Here is a 24,517-nt window from a genome sequence, read left to right as displayed (position 1 = left end):
ATGGCGACCCGTGGGGACCCTGAGGAGGAGCAGGTCGTCCCAAGTGAAGAGGACGAAGCAGATGTGAGGGCCGTGCAGGCCCGGTACCTCCTGCGGAGCCCCTCGCCCAGCCAGTAAGTGCCGCTGGGGGTGGGTGAGGGAGCATGCCCCCAGGACAGCCACCCCTAAGGCCACTCATCAGCAATGTCGCGGAGTTCTCGCTGTGTGCCGTCCCTTCTGGAGGCGCGGACACCCGGCGACCGCGGGGCAGGGTTCCCAGTGCCGTTAGGACCCTGCCTGGGGCCCAGTGTGCCCTGGGCTGAGGCAGGAACCACTGCACTCGGAAGGGGGTGGGAGGTTCCTGGAGGAGGGATGCTGGTCGGGACCTTGACGGGTGCCCAGGATCTGACGGTGTAGCTGAGGGTGGTGCCTGGATCGCTGGGACGACCAGAGACGGAGACGCTGCAGGAGCGGAGAGGCCCGGGGCCAGCCCGGCACTACGGTAACTGCTCTGTGTCTCTCCCGGGAACATGTGCGTGCCCGGGGGCAAGGGCGTGTGCCCAGCGCACGTCCCACGATGCACTTCCTGGAGAGTCCCCTTTATTTTATGACAATTTAACATGAAATCACTGAGAATACATTATGATGTAAGTGGAAGATTTTCATGTTCATGACGTTTTAAGGAAAACCATGAGGCAGCAAAGAAACGCTGCGGTGCCCGCCGTAGCGATAGTGTGTGTGCCCACCTGCGTTTTCTGCCACGGGTCACAGTCGGGGCCTGACGCCTCGTTTTAGCTCCGTCACCACATCTATGTGCGGAGCCACTCTGATTCTTGAGCCTGTCTTCTTAGCTGTGAAACAGGAAGAGGAGCCCCAACTTTATATCTCAAGGTCAGCTGACCTTGAAGTAGCCACGAATCCGCTTCACTTCCCTCAGTCCTCTGGGGTCTTGCAGGCTCCTGCTTCTCAGGGCCGGAGGCTTCCCCACGGGAGGGGGGTGGGGGACATAGGTGGGCGCTCGTCACTCAGGGGCTTTAGCAGACTGTGTCCTGCTTATGGACTTTGGGGCCCATGGGCTGTTCTCAGGCTTATAACACCCAAAGGCTTTTTAAGGCTCATCGTTTTTTGAAAATATGACCCCTTCATAGGTGTCTGATCTGCATAGACCAGACACCTCCCTGAGTCGGGACCACGCCGGGTGCTTCCTCACGTAGGAGTTTCCATCCCGATTTTCTGCTTTGCTCTCTGGGGGCATCATCTCTAAGCTGCGCCGCTCGCCGGGGAGGTTTTCTGAAACCCTGAGCCTGAGCGGGAAGTCCAGGATGTGTGTTGTAATCTCTAGTGTAATTGTTGAAAGTTTCACAACAGAATGTATAACTAACAATCTAATGAGGGGAAGCTACTGTGATAAAATGTAACTAATGCAAAATGAGGCAAGAAAGAAGAGGGGGAAAAATATAGAAAATAATGAAAATAATAAGAAAATAATAAGAAAAGCATCATAAATGATAAAAAAAGCATAAGAAATAAGAAAATGGTAGACTTAAACCTAATATGTAAGTAATTACATTAAACACAAATAAACTAAATACTACAATTAAAAGACAAAAACTGTCAGACTCCATGTTTGAAAAGCCTATATACTGCTTACAAGAGACACGCCTTAGAGGTAAAGCTACACAAAGGCTCACAAGGGGGAGAAAGTCTTCACCACGCTGTCCCAGCTGCTATTGCTCAGGACTCCCAGGCTTAGTGACATGAAGCAGCCATTTTATTGCGTTCACCCCAGGACCCTGGACGAGGGACAGCGTGTGGCTGGCCTTTGCCGCAGGATGTCTGGGGCCTCAGCTGGAAAGCTGTGAAGATTGGGGTGACCTGCAGGCTGGGGGTGACTCCACAGCCGGGCCTGGGATCGTAGAGGCATCGTCACAGGTCTGGTGCTTCCTGACGGTCAGACACCTAACGTGGTCTTTGCATCTGACGGCTCCGTGTGGGCCAGTTTGTGCTTTCTCATAGCCCAGCCGCTGAATTCCAAGAGTTAGCATCCCAGAGAACATGACAAGAGTGCATCAGGTTTTAAATGTAGCCTCACTGGGCCAAATGGCAGTTCCGTATGTAATTTTCTGAGGAAACTTGTACTGTTTTCACAGTGGCTGCACCCGTCTGCATGCCCCCCAGCAGTGCCCAGTCTGCATGCCCCCAGCAGTGCCCAGTCTGCATGCCCCCAGCAGTGCACCCGTCTGCATGCCCTCCAGCAGTGCACGAGGGCTCCCTTGTCTCCGCATCCTTGGGACACTTGTCGTTTGTTGATTGGTTGATGGTGGCCATTCTGATAGGTGTGAGGTGCTATCTCATTGTCATTTTAATTTGCATCTCTCTGATGATAGTGACTTTCAGCATTTTTCATATGTCTCTTGGCCATTTGTATGTCCACTTTGGAGAAGTGTCTATTTAGGTCCATTTGACTCAGTGATCCCACGTCTAAGAAGCTTGAAACTCTAATTAGAAAGAATGTATGCCCCCTATATTCATAGCAGTGCTATTTACAACAGCTAAGATCTGGAATCAGCCCAAGTGCCCGTCAGCAGACGAGTGGATAAAAAGCTGTGGTACATTTACACCAGGGAATACTATGCAGCTGTAAAAGAGAAGGATCTCTTGCCCTTTGAAACAGCATGGGAGGACCTGGAGGAAGACAAGTATCACATGATCTCACTCAGATGTAGAATCTAAAGAACAAAATAAACTGGCGAACAAAATAGATCCAGGGACATAGACGCATGGAGCAGACTGTGGAATCTCAGAGTGTGGTGGGGAAGAGATTAACAAAGAACTTATATGCATGTATGCTCAACCCATAGACTCAGACAATAGTGTGGTGAAGGCCTGGGGTTGGGGGCAGGTGTGGGCTAGCAGAGGTCAATGAGAGAAAAAGGGGGGACGTCTGTAATACTTTCAACAATAAAGATACACTTTTTAAAAAGAGGCAGGCTCAGAAGTCACATAGAGGACCACAGGTTCGAAAGGAGGGGCATGGACTCCAAGCCCTGCACTGGAGGAGTGTCCAGGTTCCGCTGTAGGGAGAGCACGAGGGTGGGACACGCCGGGCCATCTCTGGAAAAGGCCACTGACAGGACCCAGAGCAGGCCAGGGGCGCTGTTGATTGGCATCAGACTGAGGGGACAGGTGCTGGAGACAGAGAGGGAAGTTTCGTGATGAGCCAAGGTCCGGTTCACCGGGAGATATAATTATTTAAAATTTCTATGAGCTAATAACATAGCCTCAGAATATAGAAAGCAAAAAAGTGGACAGAACTGAATACAAAATTAAAATCCACAATCTTAGTCAAATGTATATTTTTTACAAAACGATCTCAGCAACGAATAGAATGAGACAAAAAAAACATTAAGAATATGGGAAGTTTTATAACTGGCAATTAACAGTCACAGGATGTATGGCACATTTGTAGGGATCATAGTCAATATTGTGGTAACTATGTCTGGTGCCACTTTGTAAGGTATATAAATGCCTAACCTGAAATTAACATAATAGTGTATGTCAACTGTAATTTAAATAAATTAAAAAATATATCTATAAGAAGTGTGAACAAAACAGTAAACATAATTAATCTAATTGGCATTTATGCACCATGTATCCAACAATCACAGAATACACATTCTTATCACGCACACATGGCACGTTTACCGAAACAAATTGCATACTGGGCACTACTTCATTTATCGACACATTTTTAATTATACAAAACATGTTTTTTGACCAGTTGAGACTTAAGCTAGAAATCAATAAAAACAAAAATATATAATAGAAATTTAAAGGAAAACTACAATTCAATACTATTACATACTCACCAGACCATCTAAAATTAAAGCCTAGCGATAGCAAATATTAATGAGGATGTGAAATCGCTGGTGAGCGTGTAAATTAGTACAACGATTTGGAAAACTATTTCCTAGTATCTACTAAGACCAAGCCTACGCCTGTCCTATGACCCAGCAGGCTGGCTGCTGGTCCGTACTTCACAGAAATAAGTCCCTCTGTGCCCAGAAGAATGTCTTAGCAGCTATAGTGACTGAGGATATAAAATGTGAACAACATGGCGAACTGTCTAATGAAGAGTAGCCCTCTAAGTAACGTCTGTACATACATTGTGTTGCCCTGGAGGATGGGCATTGTATGAAGTGCCTACCCCTTGGGTGTGGTGAGCTCTCAGATCACTGGCTGGGGAAGGAAACCAGTGAGACCTGGGAGTAAAGGAGGAGGGTCGGTCTCCTTTTTCTGTTTCCTTAACTGGAATCGAACCCAGGACCCTTCAGTCCTTGGGCCGACGCTCTATCTACTGAGCAAACCGGCGAGGGCTGTGTTTCCTGTTGTTTCCTGCTGAGTTGAAGTCGGTTTCTTGCTTTGGTTTTCTGGGTCTGAGCTTTCAAGCTTTGCAGCTTTTTGGAATTCCTTGGTGGTCGTCAGGCCGTCTCCTGTGGTGGCATTTCCATCCACCGTCAGCGACGCTTCTTAGCTGGGCTCTGTGGCTGTTCCCACGCTGAGGTCCGCGTGCGGGAGTGGCGGGTGGGTGGCTGGCGGTGGGCGTCAGGTCTGAGCGGCCTCGGGAAATGGCTCTTCCTGGCTACGCTTTCTCGTTTACCTTTCTTTCCCCATGACGACCTCTCCGCCTCACTCTTTCTCCCGGCCTCCCCCTGAGGTGATGGACATTCAGAGGCAGCTCAGAAACCTGTTCCTTTTCTGCAAAAGCCAAATCAGAAAGACAGCCCTCCTGGGCCTCTGCCTCCGTTTCATTCCCAGGGGCTCCTTAACAGGAAGTGACCAGCTGTCGGGGTCTGGGTTAAAGGACCCCAATTCCACTTGATTCTGTGTCCTGACAGCCTGTCGATTGGCTTATAGCTGCAGCTTTCAAACTTGGCCGATTATAAACCGCAGTGGCCATATCATTGGAGTCTCAGCTCCCGGTGTGTGTACAGGTGTGTGCACGCTTACAAAAAGGTTTCACCACCTTATGCTGGTCCTCGCCGTGGCTGGTGCGGTCCTGTTTTTCTCTCTTTGTTTTTCCCAGATGCTGGGCACGAGCCAGTGAATTGATTTGAGGTTACACGATTGGGCCGCGGCCTGCAACTGTGAAAAGCACGCTTTGAAGAAAGCGGCACCGTCTTTTGCTCTTGCTTAGGACGTCCGTCAAACTGCTCACCTTATGGTTGCTTTTCCCATTCGCCCTCAAGGCTTTCTAGCTGCTTCTTCCCGAGCCTATGACGAGGCGGCTATGGATCCTAGGTCCGCCCTCCCTGCCTGTCTTGTGAACAGCCAGCCCGTGCGCTTCTGATCCCGGTGTGAGTGCCGTCTCATCTCATCTCAGGGATGCGGGCGATGCGGGTGGCCGCCCAGGTGTGGTCATAAATCAAAACCGCCAGGGCCGCCATCTCCCTGACCTTGGAATAGGCACAGGGTGTGCTCAGGTCTCCCCTCCCTCCTCCTTCTGGGCACTTCTGTCTGCTCCCGGGCGCCCACCCCCACCACCGGGCTCTCGGGTCCTCCCCCCACACCTTCCTCACAGACTCTAAACTGCGCTGGTGGCCACCAGGCTGCGTGTCCTCCTCTCCCGGCAGTCGCCGCATACAGCCTGTGACCCAGCCCCGCACGGACGCGCTCCGGACCGCAGCAGCCTGGACACACGTGCGGGGCGGGAGGGGGTCTCCTCTGTGTCCTGGGTCCTGCTTCACGGCCGTTCCCCAGATTTGCTGAGCACAAGGCGGGGCACTTCTCCATCATTTCTGGTTTCAAATGCTCCTCATCAGCCCGCAGCCTCCGAGTTCAGGCAGGTGTAGAGCGACGCTCAGGTCCCCGTGTTTGGCGCTTAAACCCAGGCCACGCCGTCGGAAGTCAACACTGTTAAGGGAAAATGGCCCGGTCGCGGGCTCGCAGCTGGACAGTCCCAGGCTGGGATCCCGCTGACGCCACCTGCTGAGTCCTCCCAAGGCCTCTGCACACCTGACGGGTGCGGCTCTTCCTGTCTCTTTCGCTCTCTGCCCTAGCCTGGAGGACTGATCACAGACGCTAGAAAGCCTCCTCAGAAAGCAGAGCCCTGGTGGCCGGCAGAGGTGGGAGCAAGGGGGGCTGCCTGGAGGAAGCGCCTTGTCATCCCATAGGAACAAGAATTCCCAGCTCATTACCTGCAGGGTTCGGTCTTGCCCTTTCCCCACAAACCTCATTTTACATAATACTGACTCTTAATAAACAAACCAGTTATTTTATTAACAGTAGTATAAATGATATTAGCTATTATAAATAATATTATTTAATAATATTATATTTATTATTAATACATATTGTTGAAATGGAGATGGGACTCACATTTATATAAAATTTGAGGCTCTGGCTGTAGTTCTATGAGATATGTTGGTACTTGAGAACCAGAGTGCCCTGAGCCATGCGCACAGTGGGACCAGACTGTCCCCAGAGTGGGGCCACTTGTGTTTCTCCTCAGCTGCAGAAACAGGTGGCCGCTGGCACTTACGAGGTTCCGTATCGCAATGAGAAGAGTGCCTGGTGTTTGCTCAAATTTCACTTCTTAGTCTTAGAATCGCCGGTTCCCACTATTTATTGCTGCTTAACAAGTTACCCCAAAACATGACGACTTAAGGCCATGATTGTGCTCCCTTTTCTGTGTCAGAAATTTGGGCAGGACTTTACTGGGCAGCTTGTCTGTGTCAGCTTGGGGAGGCGGGGCAATGGGTGCAGGTTGCACCTCTAAGAGGCTCGTCCACATGGCCGCTGTCGGCTGGGAGCCCGGCAGGGACTGCTGACCAAGAGCCTTCCCAGCGAGGTGATTGTGGGTAGTCAGACCTCTTATAGGGCAGCTCCAGGCTTCCAGGGAGAGCAGCGGGCCAGGAGGAGACACGGGCCCAGTGTCGCCTCCAGGATGTTCTATGGGTGAAAGCAGTTAAAGACTACCCAGATTCAAGGGAAGTGGACTCATCTCTCTACATGAGGAGGGTCCCAGGGCTGGGGCCCCCTGTAATCCACCGTAAGAAAACGTGCTGATTGCCGACAGGCCTCCCAGCACATGCACATTTTGGCCTCAGGAGGGCAGAGTGGGCATGGACAGACGGAGCCAGGGCCCTGGATTGCTCCTAGCAGCCCAGTGAAATGATGAGCCAGTGGTCAACACCTGGTCAATACTTGTCCTAATTGTTGCAACTGCCCTACCCTGTAAACTGATGCTATTGAGGACAAATCCAGTCAGAGGATCAGAAAATAACTATTAAGCTTTTACTCTGTGCAAGATATTGTATGGGTGCTGGGAACCCAACCATTATCAAAACACCCAGCTGTGTGCTAGCCGGTTTTGCTCAGTGGTTAGAGTATCGGCAGACTGAGGGTTCCATTACAGTCAAGGGCACATACCTCGGTTGCAGGCTCAACCCCTGGCCCCTGTCAGGGAGCATGCAGGAGGCAGCCAGTCCATGGGTCTCTCTCACATCAATGTTTCTCTCTTCCTCTCTCCCTGTCCCTTCCACTATCTCTAAAAATCAATGGAAAAAATATCCTCCGGAGAGGATTAAGAAAATAAAACAAAAACCCACCCAGCCACGGTGGTGCCTCCTAGAGGGTGTGGCCTAGTATAGGAGGTAGGCACTTACCTGATGATTTCGCAGGTGAATGACAACGTCCACCTGATGAATGGGGCAGCGTGAGGCGGAGGCCAGGGGAGACTTTTCGAAAGAAGTGGTGGCTGACCTAAGATGAAAGATGGTGAAGGGGGGAGGACGGAGCACCCAGGCAGCAGAGGTGGGCTTCAGCGAAGTCCCCGGGCCGAAAGGAGCTCAGTGAGGATGTGCAGCTGGCGCCCAGGTCCCGGGAGGAGCGAGGCCGGGAATCCTTCAGGAACTGCCCTGGTGGCGTCACGTCCTGCTGTCCCCTGTGCGGCACGGGCAGGTCTAGCTGGTCTTGGGTAGAGTCCCAGGCTACTGCTGTCTTCCGGCAAAGACACTGTTTTCTTCATAGCCTGGCTGGCCCTGGGCACACTGCATGTGGGTGTCAACAATGAGATAATTACTCTGCTGATCCACCAACTCAATCCAACTAACCTTGTCCGAGCTCATGTCAGCTCTGTCAGTTCACCTGGACTCAGCTCAGTTCAACCCAATCCATCCATCCTTCCGCCCAGCCACGATTCCAACATGAATCTTCCAGGTGCTTTCCTGTGTCAAGGTCTGTTGGGCCTGGGGATCCAGCGGGGGTCACTTCGACCAGCTGCCTCCCGCTTCCAGTCTAAGTGGGGGCGTGCTGTGGTGGAGAGGAGATGGGATTTAGAGCGAGGCTCCCGGCGTTGGCAGCCCAGCCCTGCCACTCACTGCCTTGAGTAATTTTGGTGACCCCTCTGAGCTACAGTTTTCTCATCTTAAAGCAGGAATAGTAAGACCTAGTTTGCGGGAGTTTTGTCAGAATTAAATTCATAGAAGGCACTCAAAAAACGGTGCCCATTCTCAACACACTGGGTGGAAGCAGACCTGGGAACATCAGTGGGGAATTTCTAAACACCGAGGACTGAAATAAGATCTTACCAGTTCCTATAAATAAAAATAGGTCAATTACAGAGATCAGGAAACACATCCACTTGAGACTTTTAAAAGCAAAAGGACAACGGGCAGAGGTTCTGGTTCCAGGTAGTTCGGTGAAGGAGCCCCCCACCTGGACCGGCTCACCGATTGCCCTGTCGCAGCGGGGTGGGTGGTAGCAGCTGCCGAGGGCTTGTAGAGTAGATAGTGCCAGGCAGGCTAGGGAAGATCAGAACCCAGCGACCAGCCAACCAGAGGCAGGGTGTCCTTTCGCCCCTGGGTGCTCAGCCTCCACTCAAGGCCGCGTAGCCTGTGGTGTCTAAGTAACGGAATATTATTAGGCAATAAAAGAAACAAGTTATTGATTCAAGTCGTAGAATGGATGACTCTTAGGTGCACTTTGCGAAGTGAAATAAGTCAGCTCCAGGAGACCCCAGTTATATATGATTCCTTCACAGAGCATTCTGGAGAAGGTCCCAGTATCGGGACAGGAACAGACCCGTGATGGCCAGGGGTCGAGGGGCAGGGAGGGTGGGTTATGCAGGGGCAGAATGGGGGAAGTTTTGTGATAAAAAAAGAAATGGTGTCCATTAAACCTTCTTACATCTTTGTGAGTTTTTTTTTTTTTTTTTTTTTTTTTTTTTTTTTGCCTCTCTAGACCTAGGAAAGACTAGGCAGAAAGACACCCAGAGCTCACCTGACACTGGCTAAGGGGGATCCCAAGAGAGGAGGACCCGCCACTAGAGGGTGGTCCTAACAGCCTTGACATTGACCTCAGTTGGTTTATTACATTCCAGGGCTCAGGCTAACCCTTGAGTTCTTGTGTCCGAACGAGGTCTGGGTGTGGGAGCACGTCTTCCTGCCCCACCCCCCGACTTGTGCCAGCCTCCATCCTCAGCCCATCAGCCCACTCCCTCCCACGCAGGGATAAGATACCGGCAGAGAGGGAATGGTGGCACCTACCATGCCCAGTCCAGCAGGCCTGGCAGAGGCACAGTTAGGCATGTCCTCTGTATCGACAACAGAGGACAGGCGACAAGGAAACCAGGAGCAGCAGGACACCCAAGGGTGGGAACAATAGAGAAAGTCAAGCCGCATCAGGTGGGCGACCCCAGCCACAGCCCGACCAACCATGTCGCTAAGCATCAGCGCGCCTGGTGCCGCCTTGGTCCGAGAGCAGAGGACCCTGAGCGGAGCCACAGCACCCACGCTCCGCATCCTCAGGTCCTGAAACAGGAGGCACCCCTTCATCCCCCATCGCTGCCCACTTGTGGCTCAAACCCGGGTTTCTCCTGTGGAAGGAGCCTCCCATTCAGCGCCATCTCTCTCTTCCCCCAGGTTCTCGGTGGTCTCGGAGGCAGAAACAGAGAGCATTTTCATGGAGCCCATTCACCTCTCCTCAGCCGTGGCTGCCAAGCGCATCATCAGGGAAGGTAAGGCCGTCAGAGGCCGGTGGGAGTTGGGAGAGTCCTTGGGTCACCGGAGACGCTGGGACGGGGCCCGGAAGGTGTCAGTGTGCTTCTCAGGTGCTTTCCATCGCAGACGAGGAGCAGAAACAAACAGCCGCCGCCCTCCTCCTCCTCCTCCTCCTCCCCCTCCTCCTCCTCCTCCCCCTCCTCCTCCTCCTCCCCCTCCTCCTCCTCCTCCCCCTCCTCCTCCTCCTCCTTGCCTCGCAGGACAGAGGCGGGAATCGCCCGTGTAGTGTCGTGTCATGCGAGCAGTGCTCTGGTGGCACAGGAGGCGGCCCTGCCTGCCCTTATGCCCCATTCGGGTTTTCAGCTGCCTCAGGGTCCTGGGGGGCTCGTGTTAGAGACACAGACCGAGAGCCGGGAAGTGGCTGGAGCACGCAGGGCGCCCTGGAGGACTGTCTAGGGAGGCCTGCATGGCCACTGGGATTGAGATAGATGTCTGGGGAGGAGGTGGGACAGGGCTGGGGAGAGGCGTTACCATTACACAGTAAATCCAGGAGCAGAAAACATACTATATCTCACTCACCCTGATTGGATGGATTCACCTTCTCCCATCAGTTTTGGGAAAATAATCTTCCAGAATTTCTTTCCTCCTCTTTCTCCTCACTTTGGCCTGAGGGTCTCTCCCACTTCGGTGGGTTTGGTTTCAGTTGGGATCCACCGCTGGGGGCCAGGACCCCATCCCAGGCCTTTCGTCATGAGACCCACACACGTTGCTCCTGTACGTGGAACCCTGGGGCTCTCTCAGTCCCCTGGCCCTTGGGGTCCCCCCAGGATCCACAGGGACATCTGGGTCTCCTGTATCCTCACGAGGAACCAGAAATTCTATCTGCTGTTGCTTGCTCCCCGGGCCCCTGGGAGGCCCAGTCTCCTGAACTCTCCACTGGTCTCCTGTTGGCTTAGAGCAGTGATGGCGAAATTTTGAGCTTGGTGTGTCAGCATTTTGAAAAACCCTAACTTAACACTGGTGCTGTGTCACATATAGAAATTTTGTGATATTTGCAGCCATAGTAAAACAAAGACTTATATTTTTGATATTTATTTTATATATTTAAATGCCATTTAACAAAGAAAAATTAACCAAAAAAATGAGTTCGCGTGTCACCTCTGACACGCGTGTCATAGGTTCGCCATCACTGGCTTAGCGCAACCTGCCTGGGCCTCTGGGACCCTCAACCAGTCCAGGTGTCCTCGCCCGCTCTGGGTTTCTCTGGACGGCGCCCAGCATCACGCTGGCTCCGGAAGCTCCCTTTCGCTCTTGTGCGGCTGGGAATGCCCCGGCCTCCCACCTGCATCTCTCCTGGCTCCACTCTCTGGCCCTCTCTCCAGGCTCTGGTCCTGGGAAGTGGAAATCCCGCGCTCAGAGTTGGGAGAAAACCACGCGCCTCTTGGAGCGTCACTTGCAGGTCGATAGGACGCTGGGGACACTCCGCAGGGAGAGTGGGGCCTGAGCGGAGCCAAGCCCGGCTTCCTGCAGAACCTCGGGCTCTCCCTTCCCCAGCGCATGGGCCTGAGCTCCATTGGTGTTAGGGGCTGAAAGGTGGCCAGGGGATAAGAAAAGTCCAGAGAAAGGAAAGCGTGTCAGGGGACAGTCTAAAGATGGCCCTGCTCATGAGTCAGGGGTGACACTGACTCTGAAGAGCCTGTTTTCATGGAAGCCCGCGTTGGACAGAGCCAGGAGAGGCGTGGGCTTTGCTTTCTCGTGAAGAAACCTCACGCAGTGGCCATGCACGGGAGGAGGGGGCGTGGGGAGGGGCTGGGAACCGCTGGGGGTGGGCCTGAGGCCAGGGAAGGGAAGTGATAGAAAATGGAAGAGGAAGTCAATGCGTGTATTTTAATGAGGTGCTGGGAGTTTTGTTTTTAAATTAAAAGGGTAAAGGAGGGGTCTCTCAGCAGGGGAGGGGAGGAGAGGGGCTTTCGCCTTGCTCGGTAAGACCCCCGGAGAGCTGGGAGACGCGTCATCTGGTTTTCAGCAGCACGGAGCCCGGGCCAGTTTTCCTCTCCGCCTTGCATTGGAGATGCGAGACTGTAGAGCTGAGACCTGCTGCAGGGGTGTGGGCCGCTGGGATGGTTTAGAGGACAGAGGGAAGAGAGGGGCTTTGGGGGACGGGTCCTCCTTGGGAGAACGTAGGGCTCCGCCCGCAGGCTGCAGGACTGACAGCATCTTGGTGGCAGGCGGACTCGCAGCGCCCACAGACCTGGAGTAGCGAGAGGGCTCACAGACCCCTGCTCCCCCCGCGGGGCTGGGCCAGGCCTACTGGCCAGTGGGGACGTGCCTTTTCACTCGGAGCGGAGCAAGCTGGTGCCGGCAGGTCATGGCCAACACAGAGAACGCCCGTTCCTACTTAACTCCTCCCTCCTCTCTCGATTCAGTGTTTTGGCTGCTAAGTGGTGGGGGTGGGGGTGGGGGGGGGGACACACCTGCTCTCCTCTCTCCTGCTACCTTCTTTATTTTTTAATTTATTTATTTCAGAGAGGAAGAGAGCGGGAGAGAGAGGTAGAAACATCAATGATGAGAGAGAATCATTGATCAGCTGCCTCCTGACGCCCCCTACCGGGGATTGAGCCTGCAACCTGGGCATGTGCCCTTGACAGGAATCAAACCCAGGACCCTTCAGTCCCCAGGCTGAAGCTCTATCCACTGAGGCAAACCAGCTAGGGCTCCTGTTACCTTCTCACAAAAGGGAGTGTTAACGTAAAAAAACCACTGAAACCTGTAAAGAATTTTTGTGAGTTTATTTGAGCCAAACTGTTGACATGTGCTGGGAAGCAAAACTCAACGAATTGAGATAGTGCTTCGGAGAATGGCGGGGTTACATCCGTATTTATACATTCCAATCAAAGGAGGAACATAGGTGGGTTACATGAAATTCATTGGTGATAGATTAAGGAGGTGGGATTAAGCGAAGCGGGGAAACCTCCGGGATTGGATAAAAAGTAAAATGATGGACACACACTTAGGTGGGTGCAGGAACAATTAACATGATGATGGAGGAATCTGTAGTCTCTGTCCTGGGCCCAGCACACCTGGTTGTGCCCCAGGGGCTCCAGATACAGGGAAGTCACAAGTTACCCAGGCATTTCAGGGGTGTGTTATCATAGATGCAAAAAGACAGACAGGCTCAGGTAAGGTAAAGGTTGACCTTGTCAGTGAAGATACTGGCCCAGGACGTAACTGCCCGCCATCACTGCTTTAGTTAAAGTTTAATTTCAGACCATCCTTTGTGGTTACTTCAGGTCTCCGAGTTTGCAAGACCGCCATGCAGGCCTCCCCTGAGCCTGTCAGGTCAGCATGTGGCCCCTTCCGTCCACAGAAGTATCTGCCTGCCCCCGATTTGATAAATTGTGAGCAAATGGATTAGGAGGAGACCAAGGTTCTCTAGAGGTGGGGGTGAATAGGACTTGATTTTATTTGGAATCTGAGCCTCTCTGGCCAGAAAGGCCTGGGTGCTGCCTTGACTAGTGTCAGAGCCCTGGCCAACCCGCCGCCTGCGGAGAGCTGGGGCCTGGGAGACACGTGCTAATGCTCCAGTGCGGGAAGCAGACAATACCCGGCATAGACACGCCCACTAAATGTGATGGAGCAAAACCCACCGCGGAAGGTGTTGCTTTCTCAGGGTGCCTGCATCGCATGTGCAGAGGAGTCAAACCAGCCTCGGGTTTGCACGTGAAATTCAGATACATGCACATGCAGGTATTCAGTTAGCCAGGGCTTCTGCTTTGTATGGCGCACTGGAGGGTGTAAGTATGTACCGGATGTATACCAGGCACTAAGGACCTCGGACTAAGGTGTCAGCAACTTTCGGGAAACGAGGGGGGAGTAAGGGAAGCTGGTGTCCCATTCCCTGCATGGCCCTGGCCCTGGCCCTGGCCCTGGTCACAGTGTCCAGGCCAATGCAGGGCCCTTGGGCCCCCGTAAGTCCTTCCCGGCAGATGCTGCAGGCGTTTCAGCCCATGCCCAGAGGCCTGGCAGCAAACTGGCCAGGAGTGGGCTCTCCCCAGGAGCAGGGAGCCATGGTGCCCCAGCTCTGATGAGAACGCTGCCTGTCCCCCTAGAACTCAGGCCGCGGGGCGTCAGGGCCGAGGCGGAGTGTCCGGGCATGCTGGAGTCTGCCGAGCAGCTGCTGATGGAGGACCTGTACCACCGCGTCCGGGAGAAGATGGACGACACCAGCCTGTACAACACCCCCTGCGTCCTGGACCTGCAGCGGGCCTTGGTCCAGGACCGCCAGGAGGCCCCCTGGAACGAGGTGGATGAGGTCTGGCCCAACGTCTTCATAGCAGAGAAGTGAGTCTGACTGCTGGGCACAGGCCACTGTCCTCCCCTGAGTAGTGCCCGAGAGAGATGAAACGCCTGCCCCCAACTTTCACCAAAGGCCCCACTAGCTCCATCCAGAAACGTGATGCTGCTGACCACCCACCAGCCCCCGCCTTCGAGACAGGCCCTGCCCACCTGTCTGCACGCAGGGGTCCCCTCACCTCTATACGGCAGCAGGGCAAAATGCTGGCCCCATGACCCTGTTTCCCCTGCCAGGGCTTTCGTCACCGCCTCGCCCCTCCAGGTGCCTTCTCGGGGCCTCCCTGCCTGCCTGGAGCAGTGCCAGCACAAGCACCCTCACCATTGTCCCCCAACGTCCATACAGCCATAGAAGGGGACAATCGGAGCCATTGATGTCATGGTTTTTACGTGTATTACCAACATACGGAAATGTTCATGATGTAGTAAGATAATTAGGTCCCGGGATAGTATAGCTGCTGTGTGATGCTAACTGGAGAACATATAGATGTGTGCGTATAGCTTTTGCACAGACAACAATTAGAGCCAAACATGATCAAGTGTTACCAGTACTTCCCTCTAGGAGGTAGTTCTACAAGTGATTTTATTTTCTTCTTTTTAGGGTCTTTTGAATGGAACAGATTTCCTAGAGTAAACATTTGTGGTTGTTATAGTCAGAAAAGAAATGCTATTTTTAAAAAGTATATCAGGGGTTTCCAGAACAAACCTCAAAACAACTCACTCACATCCATTCCCTCGGGGTCTTGCCAGGGCCTATGTGGAGCCACGGCGTTTGTGGCCTAAGGCTGGCCAATCCGTTGGCTACTTACTGAGATGTTCTCCTGCTGTAGTTACCTTCTATCCAGAAGCACAGGGGGGCCTGGGACCCCAGGAGAACAGTAAGAAAATAGCTTTGGATGGTGGGTCTTATTCCCCACCTGGACTCAGTGCCCAGAACCTGATTCCCAGCACTGGGCACCGAGTCCCAAGCCATCCCTAATGAGCTCTGTGGACCCAGAAGCTCCGCCACCGTGGTGACCAGGGAGGGGTGCAGGGCGTCTGCCGAGGTCCCAGCTGAAGGCCTCTGAACCTTCTTGGACAGCCCTGTCCTCGGGCTCCTCAGACCCCTCCACCGCAGCGGAGAGCTCCGAGCGGACGCCAAGCCACCGGGCCCTGCGCGGTCTCTTTCTCAGCCAGTCTCGGGAAGTCATACAGCCCTCGGTTCATTTTTACAATCTTCAAATGGGAATAAAAGTAGTTTCTCTGTCTACCGCTGAAGTGCATTATTAGGACAAAGTAATGTGCATGAAAGAACTTTGGAAAACACAGCATTCCAGATCAGCGTGCGGCACACGCAGGTGATGGTTATTTTTGTCTGCCTTTTCTGTGTCTTGGTGAGTGTTTATTCCCAAGGCCTAGGATTTTAATTATTATTGTTTTTGTTAATCCTGACCGAGGATATTTTTTTCCATTGATTTTTAGAGAGAGTGGAAGGGAGGTAGGGAGGAGCAGAGAGAGAGAAACACCAATGTGAGAGAGACACATCGATTGGTTGCCTCCCACACACGCCCTGACTGGGGCCAGGGGTTGAACCTGCAACTCAGGTACGTGCCCTTGACCCGAAATTGAACCTGTGACCTTTTGGTGCACAAGCTGACACTCTGATCACTGAGCACACGAACCAGGACTTAATGCCTGATTTTTAACAATATATATATAATTTTATTGATTTCAGAGCGAGGATGAGAGGGAGAGGGATGTAGAAACATCAATAATGAGAGAGAATAGAATCATTGATCGGCTGCCTCTTGTATGTTCCCTTCTGGGGATGGAGCCAGCAACCCGGACATGTGCCCGGACTGGGAATTGAGCCATGACTTCTTGGTTCATAGGCCGACACTCAACCACTGAGCCACACCAGACGGGCAAGATTTTAAACTAGAGCTCTCTGGACTATTCAAAGGTTTCCTTCCCCCCCTCTGGTTCTCTTCTCTGTCCTGCCCTCCCCTACCAGCCCCCATATCTTCTCTCCTCCGCGGGGACTGAGCCCCTGGCCCCTTTTTATAACGGTATCGCAGTGAGCCCGACCTGTGGGGGAGCGAGGAGGAGGCACTCGCTGGCTGGCCCTCCTGACCCGGCGGGTGGACTCCCCTCTCCGTGGGGATGTGCCTGTCCAGCTCCGACTCTGGCACAAACCCGTCCCCGCCTCTTCATCCTCAGGAGTGTGGCTGTGAACAAGAGCCGGCTGAAGAGGCTGGGGATTACCCACATCCTGAACGCTGCCCACGGCACCGGAGTCTACACAGGGCCCGAGTTCTACACTGGCCTGGACATCCAGTACCTTGGGGTTGAGGTCGACGACTTCCCCGAGGTGGACATCTCCCGGCACTTCCGGAAGGCCGCCGAGTTCCTGGACGAGGCCCTGCTCACCTATCGAGGTGAGGGGGTCTGCCTGGCCTGGGAGAAGAAGGCGGGGACATATGGAAACCTCCCGTTATCTGCCGTGTCTGGGGTTACCTGTCTTACGGAGGTGGTTGTATCATTATAAGAAGAGGGGAAGGGAAGGACCACCACACATCCAGTAAGTCATGACTGAGAGCTGACAGGTGCCCTGGGGTGAAAGCCGGCCCAGAGCTCTGGCCTTTGCATCCCCCATCCAGTGAAGGCAGGAATGAAACAGAAAAGAGAGGAATGTGAGACCCTGCGGGGTGTGAGGCCTGAAACGATGTGTTGGAGCGACAGGCCAGCCTTGGAGAGGGAGGCTGACGCCCGTAGCTGAGTGACAGGGCGGGACTAGCCATCGGAACATTGGGAGGCGCTACCTGGCGGAGGAAAGTGCTGGAGCAAAGGCCCCGAGGGGAATAGGCTTGTCCAGGAGTCTGTGGAGGAGCCCTCGGGGGAGGAGGGGGTGCGGGCTGTCCTGCAGGAAGGTCAAGGACAAGGCAGGCACTGAGAAGGCACCTGGACCACACTCACCCCTCCGCTTTGGAGACCCCACGGGTGGGAGGGGAGCGGCGCTGTGGCCCAGATAGGAGCCCACGGGAGCTGCGGAGCTGCAGGTGGGCACGGGGTGGGCTCTGGGCGGAGAGCTCAGGGCCCCGGAGCTGGGGAGCCGGACCCGCTGCGCCCTCTCCATTCCATGGCGCTGCGGGCCAGGTCCTGGGCCGGGGACTCCAGCTTCCTATCCAGAGACCAGAGAAAGGCGCTCGAGTCCTCCTAAAATTGCTGTGAGGATTAAAATGTTAAAAATGCATAAAAGAACATGAAAAGATGCTTGAATACTGACCAAAAAACACAGAATAGCCAGGAAAATGAAATAAAGTTTAGCAAAGAATGTGATAGTGATGTTCTTAAAGATTTTGTCTGAAAGGCCTGGTTTATACAGATGTGTTCATTATTGACCCCAGATCATCCCAGGGGGAGCCCTGAGTGTCTGCTATAGAGCGTGATGCTCTGCCCTAACACGTGAAGGGACGCCCCCAAATTAGATCTAAGTGTGGAGCGAGGTGAGTGTGTATGTGCGTGTGTGTGGTATATGGTGTGTGTGGTGTGTTTATAGTGACGTGTGTGTGTGTGTGGTGAGTGTGTGTGGTGTGTGTGTGTGTGGTGTGTGTGTGTGTGGTGTGTGTGAGTGTGGTATGTGTGTGTGTGTGGTATGTGTGGTGTGCGTGCATGTGAGTGTGGTGTGTGTGTGTGTGGTATGTGTGGGGTGTGTGTGTGTGAGAGTGGTATATATGTGTGTGGTGTGTATGTGTGTGCAGCATGTATGTATGTGTATGAATGTATATGTGAGTGGTGTATGTGTATGGTGTGTGTGTGAGTGTAAGTGTGTGTGGTATGTGGATGGTATGTGAGGTACTGAGCTCCCTGTCACAGGAAGCATTCAGCAGTGTATGTATATGTCTGTGTGTGGTATGCATATGTGGTTGTGTGTATGTGTGAGGGTGTGATGTGTGTGAGTGTGGTGTGTGTGGTATGCATGTGCAGTGTGTGTATGTGTGTGTGGCATATATGTGTGTGTGAGTGTGTGTATGTGTGTGTGGTTTGTGTCAGTGTGTGTGGTATGTGTGTGGTGTGTGAGGAACTGAGCTCCCTGTCATAGGAAGGATCCATCAGTGTGTGTGTATATGTGTGTATGTGTGTATATGTGTATATGTGTGTGAGTATGTGTGGTATACATGTGTGGTTGTGTGTGTGAGTGATGTGTGTGTGGTGTGAGGTGTGTATGTGTGTGTGGTGTGTGAAAAGTGGTGTGTGTGATGTGTGTGTGGTATGTATGTGTGAGTGTGGTATGTGTGTGTGGTGTGTGTGTTGTATATGTGTGTGTTGTGTATGTGTGGTATGTGAGAAGTGTGTGTGCGAGATGTGTGTGTGGTATGTGTGAGCATGGTGTGTGTGTTGTGTATGTGTGTGTGGTATGTGTGGTGTGTGAGAAGTTGTGTGTGTTTGAGATGTGTGTGTGTGGTATGTGTGAGTGTGGGGTGTATGTGTGTGGTATGTGTGAGTGTGGGGTGTATGTGTGTGGTATCTGTGAGTGTGGGGCGTGTGTTGTGTATGTGTGTGGTATGTGTGATGTGTGAGAAATTGTGTGTGTTTGAGATGTGTGTGTGTGGTATGTGTGAGTGTGGGGTGTGTGTGTGTGGTATGTCTGGTGTGTGAGATGTGTGAGTGTGGTGTGTGTGTGATGTGTGTGTGAGCAGAGCCTGGATGAGGAATGATGCAGCAAGGATGCTATGAAGGGAATTCTTAAGTTCCAGCTGTGACTGTTGACGCTTTCCATGGCAACACTCCACGTCTCTGTGACGCCCTCATCTTGGCCTCAGGTTTCTCTGGTCTTTCCCTGTCCCCCCTTCTTTCATTTCTCCCCGCTCTGATGCCCAGTTTGGCGGGAGAAATGAGAACTGTGGGGACAGTGGTTAGTCCCTTCCCCCCTCTGCCCCACGTCCTGCCCAGGTTCAGACAGCGCACAAAGTGTGTGCCTGGGCTCAGGACAGCCCCACTGCTCTGCCTGACACTGTAGCACGGGACAGACGGACTTGAGCATGGACAGAGACCAGAGGCCAAGCAAACATGACACCAGCACATCAAAACAGGGCTTAAAACCAAGCCAGGACGTGCTGCGGCCACAGCTTTCTGACCGTGTTTTCTTCTCAGGGAAAGTGCTGGTCAGCAGCGAGATGGGCATCAGCCGGTCGGCGGTGCTGGTGGTGGCCTACCTCATGATCTTCCACCACATGGCCGTCCTGGAGGCCTTGATGACCGTGCGGAGGAAGCGGCCCATCTGCCCCAACGATGGCTTCCTCAGGCAGCTCCGGGAGCTCAACGAGAAGCTGATGGAAGAGAGAGACGAGGACGACAGCGGGGAGGGGGGCGCACATGGGGCCGGGGAGGGTGAGGACACGGGGAGCACCATCGGGGCCAGGGTGCAGGACCTCACGGTGGAGGAGCAGGACGACACCACCAGCCGCCTGAGTGGCTCCTCCTTGGGGATGGCCAGCCAGGCCTCCAAGCCCCTCACCCTCATCGATGAAGAGGAGGAGGAGAAGCTCTACGAGCAGTGGAAGAAGGAGCAGGGCCTCCCCTCCGGCAAGGCCCCGCAGGGTGGGGACGGCAAGTGCTCCACGCCCTCTGCCCAGAGGGGGGACGAGCCTGAGGATGAGGATGTGGAGGGGATCATCCGGGAGTGGCAGCGCCGCAATGAGAGGTACCAGGCGGAAGGGCACCGGAAGTGGGGGCAGGAGGAGGAGGTGGAGGAGGAGGGTGATGGTGGCTCCTTCAAGGGGAGAAGGCGCCGGTACACCCTGAGTGAGACCAGCACCTCGGAGAGCGTGAGCAGCCATGACATTCGGGTCCTGAAGCAGCAACTGGAGATGAGCAGCCAGAGCCGGCGAGGGAGGCAGCGCTCCGACTCCGTGTCCACCGACAGCTCCTGGGACGTGTGGAACCAGAGGCTGCTGGAGATTGAGAAGGAAGCTTCCCGGAGGTACCAGTCCAGGAGCGAGAGAGAGGAGGTGGGCGCAAGCTCAGAGGCGGGGAGCAGGGCCCGGGAGGAGGACGAGGAGAGTGTGCTGTCCGAGGCCAGCTCCTTCTATAACTTCTGCAGCAGGAACAGGAACAAACTCACTGCCCTCGAAAGGTGGAAGATCAAGAGAATCCAATTTGGGTTTCACAAGAGGGACTCAGAGGCAGGAGGCAGCTGCAGCGAGCCAGGCGCAGAGGAGGCCGAGCAGGAGAAGAAAGGCGCCTCCGACGTCAACCTGACAGCCTACCAGGCCTGGAAGCTGAAACACCAGAAGAAGGTGGGCAGTGAGAACAAGGAGGAGGTGGTGGAGCTCAGCAAGGACGAGGCCTCAGCCTCGGCCAAGAAGAGGCAGCGGAGGCTGGAGCTGCTGGAGAGAAGCAGGCAGACGCTGGAGGAGAGCCAGTCCATGGGCAGCTGGGAGGCCGACAGCTCGGCAGCCAGCAGGAGCATCCCCCTGTCTGCCTTCTGGTCCGCAGCCCCCTCGGTCAGTACTGATGGGGACACAGCCTCAGTACTCAGCGCCCTGAGCCTCAGCTCCCACCCATCTCAGGCCGTAAGCAACACAGGGGGAGGCTTGGCCTCCGCCCCCTCCACGCCGCTGCCTAACCTCCCCGTGGGGCCCGGAGACACCGTTTCCATCGCCAGTATCCAGAACTGGATCGCCAACGTAGTCAGCGAGACTCTCGCCCAGAAGCAAAACGAAATGCTCCTGCTGTCAGGCTCCCCATCCGCGGCCAGTGCGAAGGCAGCGCCCGCGGCCGGCGGCCCGGGGGAGGACCAGGTCTCCATGCTCAGCGCACAGAGCGCCGCCTCCCTGGGCCTTCCGCCTCGCGGCCAGGCCAGACCCAGTTCCGACACGCAGTCCCTGACGTCCTGCCACAGCAGGCCGAGCTCCAGGGCCGAAGGCACGGGGAGCACCGGGAGGGGGACCAGCAAGCCCATCTACAGCCTCTTTGCCGACCACGTCAACCTGAAGGAGCTTGGCCAGAAGGAGAAGGAGATGCAGGTGGAGCTGAGGGAGAAGATGTCTGAGTACAAGATGGAGAAGCTGGCCTCCGACCACAAACGCAGCAACCTTTTCAAGAAGAAGAAGGTCAGGGAAGATGAGGACGGGGACGTGGGCGAGAGAGACGAGGACGCCGACAGCGCCATAGGCAGCTTCCGGTATTCTTCCCGCGGCGGCTCCCAGAAGCCTGAAACGGACGCCGGCTCCTCCCTGGATGTCTCCGATCGCGACGGCAGTGGCCACGAGGCCAGCCACGAGGCGGACAGCAGCATCAACAAGTGGCTCAGTGGCCTCGGGGCCGGGGAGAGATCTCCTCCCCAAAGCAGCTGGTCTGGAAGCTCCAGGGGCAAGTCCACCAGGTCCTCCCTGCTCCGGGAGACGGGGTGCAGCTCCTCCAGCTACAAGTTCTCCAAGTCCGAGGAGCAGGACACCTCCTCCTACCGCGCGGCCGACGGCGGCTCCGTGAGAAGCTCCTCCCGGTTCTCGTCCTCCTCCACCAGGGAGGGCAGGGAGACACACAAGTTCTCCAGGGCCCTGTTCAGTGAGACCTCGAGCTCCCGCGAGGCCAGCCCGGAGCCCTCGGCCGGGGAGGAGTCCCCGGAGCCCCGACGTGCGGACTGGGCCAGGCCCAGGGACTGGGAGGACGTGGAAGAGTCGTGCAGGGCAGACTTCTCTGAGTTTGGCGCCAAGAGGAAATTCACACAGAGCTTCATGAGGTCTGAAGAGGAGGGAGAGAAGGCGAGGACGGAGAGCAGAGAGGAAGGGAGGTTTGCTTCAGGGCAGCGGGCACGGTACCGGCGAAGCACTGACGGGGAGGACGAGGAAACAGCGGGCGATGAGGCCATCATCGCGGCCTGGAGGCGCCGGCAGGAGGAGACCAGGACCAAGCTGCAGAGGAGGAGGGAGGATTAGCGGGCAGGTGGGCCTGGGACAAGGCCAGGCGGCTTAGCCCAGGGCTCAGGCACCAATTGCCACCACCCATCACGGGATGAGGGTGGGCACAGGCTCGCTGAACAGGCAGAGCTGGAGTAAGAGGTGCCAGGCAGAAGGGCACAGGAGGAGGAGAGCCGTCCATGGGCCGGCCTACACTGGACCAGCCGACACCATCACCTGTTGCCCAACGTCCTCTAAGCCTTGGAGCTTCACGTCTGTTTCCTGGTGTTTATCACAGACTAAACGGGGAGCCCGCAGGGTCGCCGGGGCTTGTGGGAGACTCCCGGTCTCACCCAGGAGGCTGAGAGTGCAGGGCAGCTTCGGGCGGCGGTTTCTAAGGAGTCAGGGACCTGCCCTGTGACACGCACCCTCCCCATGCGATGCTGAGTGCGGGCTCTTCCTTTTTAAGGCACTGGATCTGCATTAAATTGGTTTATTGTCCAATATTTCTTCTTCCTTCTGGTCACTCTTAGTGCTTTCAACATTAGGGCAAATTTTTTTAATTGTTACCCAAGGATATGTGGAGAGAGAGAGGGAGGGAGGGAGAGAGAGAGAGAGAGAGAGAGAGAGAGAGAGAGAGAAGAGAGAGTCATCGACAGAGAACATTTTTGGGGGGCCTCAGAGATGAGATCCTGGAGGGAAAATTTAAACTTGAGGCTCAGAAGAAACAAGGCGATCAGCAGCATCTGGCAGGCGCGTCCCACAGGAGCGGAGACGCTGGCCTGGAAGCCAGCCACCGGGAGCCCACAGGCAGCCCAGAGGGGTCAGTCTCTCTGGCATAGTTTCCCGTCCTCCGTCCTCTGCCTCCCTTGGACGACCCAGAGGGAAGGGGCCGGTGCTGCAGTGCCCTCAGCGGCCTCGCCTCGCGGGCAGAGGAGGTGCGGCCCCTGGCGGAGAGGCTCTGCAAGGGCACACGGACACGCCCCACAGCAAGGGCCACCCCTGCCGCCAGCCCCGCAGGGAGCCGGGACAGCGCTGTGACACGGGGTGCTGGAGACTCCTGGTGCGGGAATCCTCCCGGAAGAGGGGCTATGGGTGGCTTTGGACCCCCTGAAGCTCTCATCCCTGGTGTGCGCTGGGGAGAATTATTACCAACGACAATTAAGTAACGAAGGCTGCCACCACCTGCCTTCAAGCCTCTACACAAAGTTTCTCTTGTGAGCAGAATCCTGAACACAAATGTGCACCTGGGCTTGGGGTCATGCACTTCGGGGGACTGTGCCTCGGGCTCGCGATTCAAAGCACAGTCTGCTTTCCGAGGCCAGTCTTCCCTCGGCTCTGGCTGCTCGGCAGGTCTGCCGTGTGCAAACCAGAAACCACCCCTTCACACACACACACACACACGCACACACAAGTGAATTTCATGTAACACCTAAATTTTAAGTCATCCCACCCCCCTCCCCCCAAGTGCCTGCCAAATTCAGTGGAATTCCCTCAACCCACGTTTGGTGGGGAGGTCGTTGCAGCATCAGTTTGTGTAGGGTCCGAGCCTGCAGCAGCCACCGGTGGCCCCGGGCGTCTGCGAGAGGCGTGTACACCGAGCAGGCCCCGCTCCCGCATTCCGTCACCGAAGCCGGTGCACATGGCCCCTCGGCAGGAGCGCATGCACCTGGTTAACTTCCTCCGCCTCCAGGCTGCTGAGGGCAGGAGCTGGATTCAGCTTTGATAGCCACCAAGGCGCTGGCCTCAGCCACTAACCAGGTAACTGAGCTGTCTGGTCAACATTTCTTGAATGCCCACCTTGTGCCAGGCTGCCTGGCGAGAGAACATGCCGTGACTCATGGAGGCTAAAGACCATCTCCAGGGAGAAAGTCCCAGTCCCTCCTGAGAGGGGTCTGTGAGGAGCTGTCTGAGTTAGGGGGTCGTCAGGCTGTCAGGTGTAGCTTAGCAGTGCACCAAGTACATCAGAAGGGCACCAGCCACCGAGGCTGGGACCTCACAGCCACCGCCCTTCCCTGTGCCCCACACCTGGGCCAGGTGACTGCCCACTGCATTTGCTCCCCCTCACTGCATTCTCCCCCAGCCCCCCCTCACCCCCCCCTGCAAACCAGGCTCTTCTCGTCACCTCCTGGCTAGCACCATAGGCATCTTACTGGTCCCAGCCTCATCACCTGCCCTTCTAGTCTAGAATCACATCAACCTCCCCAAATCTCAATTCTGGATCTTTTTATTCTTCTTAAACTTACTGCCTGTGAAATGAAGCTCACATGTCTTCCCTGACATTCAAAGGCCACCCTGTCCTTCGTT

At 55.0% G+C, this 24,517-nt stretch overlaps 1 protein-coding gene across 1 annotated transcript; it reads left to right on the top strand.

Moving 5' to 3' along the window:
• STYXL2 (serine/threonine/tyrosine interacting like 2) lies at positions 1-22,706 on the top strand (the record flags this gene model as incomplete). The annotated part of the gene is made up of 5 exons (XM_081112934.1): positions 1-113; positions 9,903-9,997; positions 14,090-14,321; positions 16,530-16,747; positions 19,464-22,706. 5 exons carry the CDS (start codon positions 1-3, stop codon positions 22,247-22,249), a joined length of 3,444 nt encoding a protein of 1,147 aa, XP_080969060.1. The 3' UTR covers positions 22,250-22,706.
• Positions 22,707-24,517: the final 1,811 nt, after the last annotated feature.

Source organism: Myotis nattereri (assembly GCF_964212035.1).
Source record: "Myotis nattereri genome assembly, chromosome: 18".
Lineage (NCBI taxonomy): Eukaryota > Metazoa > Chordata > Mammalia > Chiroptera > Vespertilionidae > Myotis > Myotis nattereri.
Note: the sequence above shows the minus strand (reverse complement) of the source record. Positions and strands in the feature narration are given on the sequence as shown.